This window comes from Beta vulgaris, chromosome 4 (assembly GCF_026745355.1).
Source record: "Beta vulgaris subsp. vulgaris cultivar EL10 chromosome 4, EL10.2, whole genome shotgun sequence".
Lineage (NCBI taxonomy): Eukaryota > Viridiplantae > Streptophyta > Magnoliopsida > Caryophyllales > Amaranthaceae > Beta > Beta vulgaris.
The window spans coordinates 10789449-10799480 of NC_079205.1; the positions used below are offsets into that span (position 1 = coordinate 10789449).

The 10032-nt window shown below is 35.4% G+C and overlaps 1 protein-coding gene across 1 annotated transcript; it reads right to left on the reverse strand.

The window, feature by feature from the left end:
- Nucleotides 1-976: 976 nt before the first annotated feature.
- LOC125496479 (uncharacterized) lies at nucleotides 977-2428 on the reverse strand. The gene has a single exon (XM_048641943.1). The coding sequence runs from the start codon at nucleotides 2426-2428 to the stop codon at nucleotides 977-979; it is 1452 nt and encodes a 483-aa protein (XP_048497900.1).
- Between the last annotated feature and the right edge of the window lie 7604 nt (nucleotides 2429-10032).

The following is a 10032-nucleotide window of genomic DNA, read 5'->3' on the forward strand; positions in this document are numbered from 1 at the left end:
AGAAGACCTGAGTTCGTCGGGAACAAAGAGTTTAGTAAGTTTGTTTATTTGGAGACAAGTTTTTTTTTTCTTGATGCTTTCTTCCTTCGTATTTCTGTGTAATGGGTCTGATTAATTCTTCTATTGCTAGAATGCATGCTAGTTGATGCTTCTTGTTTTTTTATTTATTAAGGTTAGATATTTGCTGTGTAATGGGTCTGATTATTTTAGAAAGAATATGGGTCTGATTTCATGTGAATTATGATAATTGATTAACTGATTTGTGTTGTGGATAAGATGTGATCTTGAAATTTGGTGAATTCTTGTTCGTGCTTTTCAGTTCATAATGATGTTTGTATACTAATAATAAAGGAATTGAGGTTCTTTTGTGGTAAATGTCGTGTTTGATTCTTAAAAAAAATCGTCTTTATCAATTAGGTACAGGGCTAGTTATGTCTTTGTTTTATGGGGATACTGCGTGGACATAGAAATGCAAGGTTGGAAATTTACTAAATTTAATGCTGTTTGTATACTAATAATATTAAGAATCTAGATGCATTATATTGAGTTTTGTGCTGAAGATTGTAGCCATAGAGGTTGAATTTTAGCTCTACTTCTAGAATTAAGCTTATGCATACTGCATGCACCACGACACGCTAGCCAGTTGCCTGCACCACTATCTATAAAATACAATATTTTTCATTCAATATTTATAAGTGCACACAAGCTAAAAAAAAACATTTTCATTCAATATTTAAAAGTGCATACAAGCTAAAATGTTGAATCTAAAAGGTTTTTCTTGTAGTCACTCCACCAAAACTATTTATCCCAAAAAGTATTCTTGTGTTCCTGCAACTTGTATGTACTCCACCAAACTATTCACCCCAAAAAGTGTCTATTTTTCTTCATCTACTACTTCATAGTATCATGCTCCTTTTAATCAGCATCCATCTCCATATCTGCCTCTAAGTATTCCATTCCATCATCAACTGTAATGTCATTTTTCAATCATGTATTTTACTGCTTCTTCAATCACACTTTGCTGCACTTCAACATTGGCAGGCAGCAACCCCTGCCTCTCCAACCTCCTTTTCCCATGATGTGGGTTTTTGAAGGTGTTCCCCCCTTTGCATTTCAGTATCTCCACCATAACCCATTGTAACTGTAGCCAATTATATTTAAGCACTTCCGAATCAAAGAAATCATATGCATCCTGCACCTTTTCGATTAAGTCATCTAGATTCTTGGGGAATGACTGATATTGCAATGCTTGAATAGCCCTAAAAAAACCTAAATCTAAGACATTTAGATCAGGAGATTGTGGTGGTTGGAAAATGAGCTGGATATTGAATCCATTTTGTGTGGCTGCATGTGTGAACTCTTCATCACTAGGTTTTATATGTGGCCTAGCATTATCCTGTTGAATATATATGTCCTTTGACAGAGAAGCAGGCCAGTTGGCCATAATTGCTGGAATGATTTGTTGTATGAGCATATCTCTGATGATTGCTTGATTAATGTTTTGTATGGGTTTTGTTTCTATGGTTCCCCTTTCCCTATTTGTGCTTCTTTTTTGGGCTGTAACTTTTTTCACAAATGGAAAAATACCGAACTTGCCATCGTGTATCATCTTCCCTTCATTGTCATATATTGGCCTAGAAACAACCCCCATAAACATGGCTTTTATCTTGTATCTTTTGGATTGTTGACATCTATATGGATCATCTTCCCTTGGTAGCAAGTAAAACCTCCTTGTGTCTGGGTTCAAATAGAACCATTTTTCATCAATGTGAATGACATTATGCATACTCTGGAAAACTTGTTTTTGTGTTGGTGTGCTTGGTTCAATGTGCTTTAACACCCATTTCATTCTCTGTAATTTATGAGCTGCTGTCATAGCAGGGTGATTACTGCTTGTGTGGCTTCTAAGAAGTCCCTTTTTAAGTAACATGTAAATGAGTGAGGGAGAGACCCTCAAAGCTCCTGCAAAGCTCCTCACAGTTGTTCTTTTGTGTAATGGTACTGATTGCAACCACTCTTCACTAAAAAAAATGGGTTTTCTACCCACTTTCCCAACCTTCTTGGACTGCACATTTATGGGAACACCGGTTCCCTTCTGTTTTACTGCATCATTCCACAATCTTGAGACTGTGGTTCTATGAACCCCATACTTTGTTTTTGTTGTTGTGATGACACCTCTAGCTAACTTGTTCTGTTTTGATATAGTTAGAAGGTCATCTAGTATTTTCCTCTTTTCAGCTACACTTAGCTCTGTTTGTTCTCTACCATTACTAACATGTGGTGTAATGATAGTTGCTGTTTCATGTTCAGTTTCAGAGTCAGGTTCAGAATCGGAGCTTACCAAGTCTTGTGCATAGAAGAGGTACTCTGCCATCAACTCATCTTCAAGAAGTTGTTCTACATCAAAGAAGTCAGGGGTGTTCTCCATTTTGGATTTTGTAGACTTGTGCAAGAGAAGATTATGAGGATGATTAATGCTGATTTTTTTTTGTTCTTGTAAATATTATTCTAACCTAGGTGCTCAGTGTGTGCAGTGCACTTGTGAAATGTGAAGCTTACTTCATGCTATGAATATTGTAAAGACTTGATTTTTGAGGAATATTGTAAAGACTTAATTTTGGAGGAAAAATGGTAGTGTTGTTTGTTGTGCCTGTGAATGTGCTTTGATGTTTTTGATATTTGTGGGAGCAGCGAGCAATGGTATGAAATTTTGGAGGGTAAAAAATTCTCTCTAAAAGCCTTTTTGAAAATTTTAAAAGCTTTCCCTCTAAAATAATTTTGGTGGGAGAGTCACGTGGTCCCCCGCCCTTCCTTTTTCTTTCTGCCAGATGTAGTTTGTTTAACCAAAATTCTAAGTGGTCCCCTCCCCATAATCACATACCCCTAGCCAACTAATTTATCACTAACAAAAATTGCATTGGGAACCGTAAAAAAAGAAGTGTGCCGAGTAAAAAGAAACGGAGGAAGTATGAAACATCCATATATAGGAAGCGTAGCGACTAAAAAGAAACGGAGGAAGTAAGTTATTTTTAAATTAGGTCATTTCGGGTTATTTTCAGGCTGAAAAGGTCAACCTGAACCTAACCCATTATATTTTCAGGTCGGGTTGGGTCGACCCATTTTTTTTTTCGGGTCGAAAAGCTCAACCCAAACCCGAAATTTTTAGGTCAGTTTCAGGTCGGGTTATCAGGTTGGGTCAGTTTTTGCCAGCCCTAATTCTATCCATGCATCCAACAACCTCTCTGCTTCAATACTTAAATTAGGTTTTAAACCCATACAAATTTCTTGAGAAGTTTTTGTTTTATAAATTTAAGATTTTATGTTATTTTTCCAATGGTGGAATGAAATATTTAACTCGTGAATCTATGAAAGTGATAATTTAAAAGTTAAGAATAAAAAATATACATGCATACTTCATTCGTTTCATATTAGATGCTGAACTTTTATTTATCACCCCAAAACTACTTAAAATCGCCCAAAAATTATTTTTTTAGACAATTTTACCCTTTTTTTTTTAACACCACCAAACATCACCACCACCACCTACGGGCTACGACCCCCGGCTATCCCCTGCCACCGCTGCCACCCCTGCCATCCCCTACCTCTCCAACACCACCACCTTCGTGTCACCCTCACCACCAGCCCTTCGCGTCACCCCACCACCAACAGTTAAAGAGGTGAAATTTTTTTTAGAAAGGGCGAACATCCGGCTAGGACTTACCCCATGGCACGAACGTCCGGCCAGGACATTCCGGCCATGGGTGGAACGTCCTGGCCGGACGATCGCCCCATGGCCGGAACGTCCTGACCGGATGTTCGTGCCATGGGGTGATCGTCCTGGCCGGACGTTCGCCCTTTCCAAAAAAAATTCACCTCTTCGAAGGTGGGGTTGACGCGAAGTATGGTGGTTGGGGGGGCTAAGTGCGACGAATCATGTGGACGAAGGAAGTGAAGGTGTTGGTGGTGGCTAGGGAGGCTGAGTGCGACGAAGGAAGTGGAGGTGAGGGTGGTGGTATGTTGAAGGAGAGAGAGGGGTAATTCTAATGGAGATGAAAGGTGGTGGTGGTGGCAAATGTGAAGGGTGGTGGTGGTGGTGGCAGATGTGTGGTGGTGGCAGGAGGTGAAGGGTGGTGGTGGTGACAGGATGTGAAGGGTGGTGGTTTAGGGGAAAAGAAGAAAAAGGTTAGGGATGTAATTTCAATTTTTTTTTGGGCGATGTTTAACAAACCTCATTAGATGCTACATTTTGAGAATTGCGGACTTCGAGGCAATTTTTCTTAGTGTATAATTAGATGGGAAGGGGTATGTGATTAGATTAACTAATAATACAGCTAATACATTACACCCAACACCTAGGCTCCACCAGCATCACCCTACCACCGCCAGTCGCCACCACCCCCGCAAACATCATCACCACAACTACCCCGCCACTACCACCACTACAACCACCCCGCCACCACCATCTTCCATTTCTTTCAAATCCATCTTCACCATCAGAACCACCACCACAATCACCCCGCTGCCACCACTATCTTCACGAAAATTCACCAAGATTTTTTCTGTGTAAGTAAAAGCACTCAGAAAATTCATTTAGAGATTCTTCAACCACAATCCACCATCAAACAATATAGAGAAGATAAATCTAACTCTAAAAAAAATCTACCACAAATCATTAAAAATTCACCAAAAGTTCGGCATGGGGAAAGAAGGAGATCGACGGTGATGGGGGTTGCAGCTTATGCTAGGCGGTCGATGGTGGTGGTGTTGTGGTGGGCGGTTGGTGGTTGTGGCAGTTGTGGGAGGAGATGAGATAAATGGTGATTTTAATGGTGGCTGGTAGAGTTTAAAGGAGGGCAAGAGAGAAGAGTGAGGGTTGTGGACTTGAGGGGTATATTAGGAGTGTTTATTAATCTAATGATATGAGGTTAAGTTAGATAAATGTAGTTAATATTATAAGTAAGGGTAATAAATTTATTTTGCTAGTAAAAACTTACTAAATAAGGAAAGAAAAAAAGTGTACCATCAAATTTGAAACATGCCATTTAAGAAAGTGTAGCATCTAATATGAAACGGAGGATATATAAGTTTGAAAAAGTAACTCTTAATTTGTTATTGCCCGTATACAAGTTTTTTAAACATTGAGCGGTCAGTTATAGAAAATTTATGGTTGAATTAGAAGAAAAAAAAAAGACTCACTGTATTCTCTAATATTGTTTTCTTTGCTTGTTCAGGGTCTTTGATTGCACATACTTGATCATGAATTGTTTGTAATATACCTAACAAATGAATAATATCTCTATCATATAAGTCAAGGAGAGGAGTTATGGTGTCCTCATATGAAAAGTCTTTTTTGTCCTTAGTTAAATATATAATTGCATATTCAAATTTTCTATAATTATATCCTTTCCTAAGTTAAAGATGGGGTCATGGTGTGTATTGGTGTTTCCTTAAAATTTCAATAATAAACTAAATAAACATTAACTAAGTAACTTGACATAATGAGAAAAATGATTACTCGATTAAAAGACTTTTACAAATTTTATTTGATTATAAGACTTTACATCTAAATGTTCTTTAACAATTTAGCTTTATAAATTACATTAGATTGTACTCAACGTTTAAAGTTACACTTCCAAAATTATATTTAGATGAAATTTGAAAAATATACCAAAGCAATGGATGCATAGAATACTAGTTATACAATATTTTAACACATATGGAGTATTAAGATAAAATTGTATTTAATTTTTCAAATTTGGACCTTAAAACAAAAGTAAATGGACTTTTAGAATCTAGATGAAGAAATACTTTTTACATATATCACAATCAATGTCATTGACTACAGTTAATGATTTCAAACTTTGGAACTCCACAAGCACATTTCTATTTGGATATTAAACTAATTAATAACTTGTGATTTAAAGTTGGTGATCTTGTAATGACGATATATGATTAAGACTAGCTTATGACCGTACATTGTACAATTCTAATTTATCTATACTATTATCTAAAGTAAAATCATAAATCCTACGTGGCAAGCTCATGTTCACTGAGCAATTCTAGAGCTTCACAAACTAAAATTCTCAAATCCGGTGTCCACGTGGCAATTCACAATAATGTGGCCGAAATTTTTTTGTAAAATGCTAAAAAATCATGATTTATGTTCATTGATTATTTAAATTAGGCAACTAATTATCATGATCTCATATGTGAGATTTTCGGAAATCAAGCATATCCCATTTATATATTAATGTGATTGAAGTTAATTATGGTTACAATTACGTACTTAAAATATCAAATTCATATACTTATGGTCGAAAATTATAATTGCCATATTGGTTATGTTCGAAAATTTTAATAACCCACTAAATATGGTAATTAATTTAAATTATCAATAAATCTTAATTGTTGTCTTCGTTAATAGTAATTGTCATTCAATCACTTAATTTTAATTGATAGTATCCGAAATTCTTAACAAATTATTAACATGGTAATAAAATTAATCTATCAATCAATCATGATTCATGCTAATTGCCTATGTTTTTTCATTAATGGAATACGTCATTTTGGTGATTCACTCCACATGGAAACAAGCAATTACAATTTTCAATCACGTGCAATACTAGTACAGAAAAGGCAATTTGCGTCGGATGTTAGGCGCCTATTTACTTCGGACTATGGTGCGACGCCAAAGCCCTCGACGCAAATGACGTATAACTGATCTGCGTCGTATGCGAAAACGACGCAGATGTTTTAGCTATTTGCATCGCACGTTGTATACGGTGCGACGCAAATTGGTCTTTCAAGCCCAACAACCTACACACTACAGGCAGGATATAGGGGGAATTTGCGTCGCACATAGCACGGAGTGCGACGCAAATCAGGCATCTGCGTTGCACTATACGCCATGTGCGATGCAAATAAGGTACTGTACAAAATAAAAAAAAGCAGTACCAAAGCATAATGCTTTAGTACTGCATTCGAGGAAACAAGTGATAATACTCAAAAAAAACTTCACTAAATGTATTTTAAAAAAATACAAATCGCCTAAAAAAACAAAAATACTCGTTCTTCTTCAAATCTAAAATACAAAACCTAAAAAAAACCGAATCTAACAGACAGAAATTTCACTAAATATATTTTAAAAAAATACAAATCGCCTAAAATCTTGTTCTTCTTCAAATCTCGTTTTCCGACGAAGAAGATTTCGAGAAGAATCAAACACAAATCTGCAAATGAAAAACAGAATTTTTAGATCTGACAATTAAAACATAAAATTAGATCTAAAAAATTAAAAGGAAAAAAAACGAACCAGTCAAAATGAGAGAGAAAGAGTGTTCATTGCGGTTCTTCGTTGTTCGCCGGAGACGCACATTGCGGTTCTTCGTTGTTCGCCGGAGAATCAAACACAAATCTGCAAACGGCGGTTAAGAGGGTGAGGGTGAGGGTGACAGGGCGGCTCTTCATTGTTTCGGCGACGAATTTCACATAAAATTGTTGCTGCGAATCCAGATTTATTCAAGTTAGATATAGATTTTTTGAGGTTTAGGCGGAAATGGAGAAAGATTCAGAGCATGTATGTGGTGAAACTGATATTTTTTTAGGGATTGAGGGAGGCAAAAGGGAGAGAGAGAGACGCCAGAATGAGAGAGAGAGACGCCAGAATGAGAGAGTGAGTGAGTGTGAGGGAGAGAGAAATTTTTGGGTTTGAGGCATTTTAATGTGTGTCGCGTGCGATGTAGGTAGTTATATGTTTGATGTGCGTCGCATGCTATGTAGGTGCGATGCACATGAGCAATGTGCGTCGCATGCTCCGTATGTGCGACGCACATTGTTCCAAAAATATTTTTAATGTCAATTTTTTTTAAATGTAAAGACGATTTGCGTCGCATGAGTCAGGGTATCCGACGCACATTTGGCTTTTGCAACGCATGTAAAGCAGGTGCGACGCAAATGGGTCATGTTGTGCGTCGCACTCCTCCCACATGCGACGCAAATCCCAACTGTGCGTCGTTTCCGTGTCTGTGCGACGCAAATCATGGGACGCATATCGTCTATTCCGTGCAAGTTGATCACCTAAATTAATGATATTTTTATTAGATGTTTTTTTCAAAAAATCGAGTAAAAAACAACCTTTAATTTTTCACTATATATACCCTAATCATATTTACATTTCACTACAATATTAAAATTCATAAACCCTAAACACCTTTCATACATCATTTGAGAAAAAAAAATGTCAACCATCATTCACGGTTCGCAACAACATCCAATTTTTTGTAGAAGGTAAATCTGTCGCAACATCAAAAAGGAAGATCAATTCGTTATTCATGGCTTGCGTGAATGAAAGAGTATACTATATCTCACGTGATTGCGTAATATTTTTGCACGACATTGCATTAGAATTTTTTGTAACAATGCTTCATTATTTGTCATCTTTATTTTTGCCATGATTATAACACAATTTCTCATTCTCATTTGCCCTAAAAAACGATAGCCTTCTCTCATATTCATCTTTATTCTTAATCTTTCTTCATTCTCATCTTTGTTAGTCTCCCCAATTAAATTATTTTTATTCATTATTTTTATTCTACTTTCAAATTCTTAAAAAAATTTATGGATAGAATGCAAGAGTGTTGTCTCGATAACATGTTAATGTTTAGGTCATGCAAGATTTGCAAGAGGAATCCCATTAACTTTATATGCGAGCATTTTCACAACCTGATAATTCGCATAATGTTCCTTCTGCAAAATCGAATGAAGATCGTGTTATGGTTATGATTATCGAAAAGAATATTCATGGCAAAGTTATTAGCGTTTACAGATTATATTTGAGTATTATGTATTTTCGTTTTTTATATCAATTTCTCTCCATGTAATCTCATTTGAATAATAAGATGTTTCAAGCTCTTATGTATGTTCTTTTTGTGTATTTTTTTTAATCATTATTTCGACAAATTTTGCTAATTTATACTATTATCTGAAGCAAAATGATAAATCTTATGTGTCATGCTCACAATCACCAAACAACCTTACGTTTCAAAAAGTAATAACACTCTATTAAGGTGTCCACTTGGCATTGATCAATGAAAAGTATTGAATCATGATGATTTATTATTTAATCAAATTTTTAAGTTTTTGGCAAAAGCAATAGGTTAGATCATTTTAAACTGATATTAGTAAATACTATTAATCATGGTAATAACACTATTAGTTTTGGAAAGGCCACTTGTAAAGATGCATGATTGGCTAAAAAAAATTCGATTCACCGTGCTTAAAGAAAAATAAGGAAGAAGCTTTATTTAGTACATGATTTCAGTGGGTATGTTAGTGAAACCGTAATTATAATTGAAGATTACAATCTTCACATTCCTTGAATGAAAATCCGCAATATTATACTTCCTCTTTTTTTTAATTATACCAGTTTGTCAAGTTGTTTTATCAACCCGTTTTGACCACCACATTACTAAGGACACACCATCACTAACATTCAAACATACTTTTTATTATTAAGACATGAGTTTTGATTAACGGAAATCATTTGATGTTGCTCAAGTAAGACGATAGTGCATAACATAGTGATACCATGATCAATTCACAATATATATATACATTATTATTGTTATTATTATGTTAAATATCATTGTTCTCTTTCTAATTTATTTTGTCAAGTTATATAATGTTTCAAAATTTATGTCAGAATATATGTCTTCCTTTCTTCACCTGCCAGTTTGATCACTAATTAACTGGGCCTAGATCTAGAGTTGATTTGGCACTGAGTTTATTATTTGCTTGGATTATTTGACAATTTTCTTCTTTGTTTTGGTTTCATCTATATGAGGAATGATAAACATGTAATAAGATGTATTTCATTAAGTTTAGAAAAACAAAATAATTAGTTTTTTAAGTCTTAATTTTATGTTTCTAAAATTTTTGACGACATGAAGGAGACATAGGAAGAATGGAAGAAAAATACTTATAAAGCAGGGCGAATAATAGGAGGTTGGGATGAAGGTGATAGAAAATAGCTAG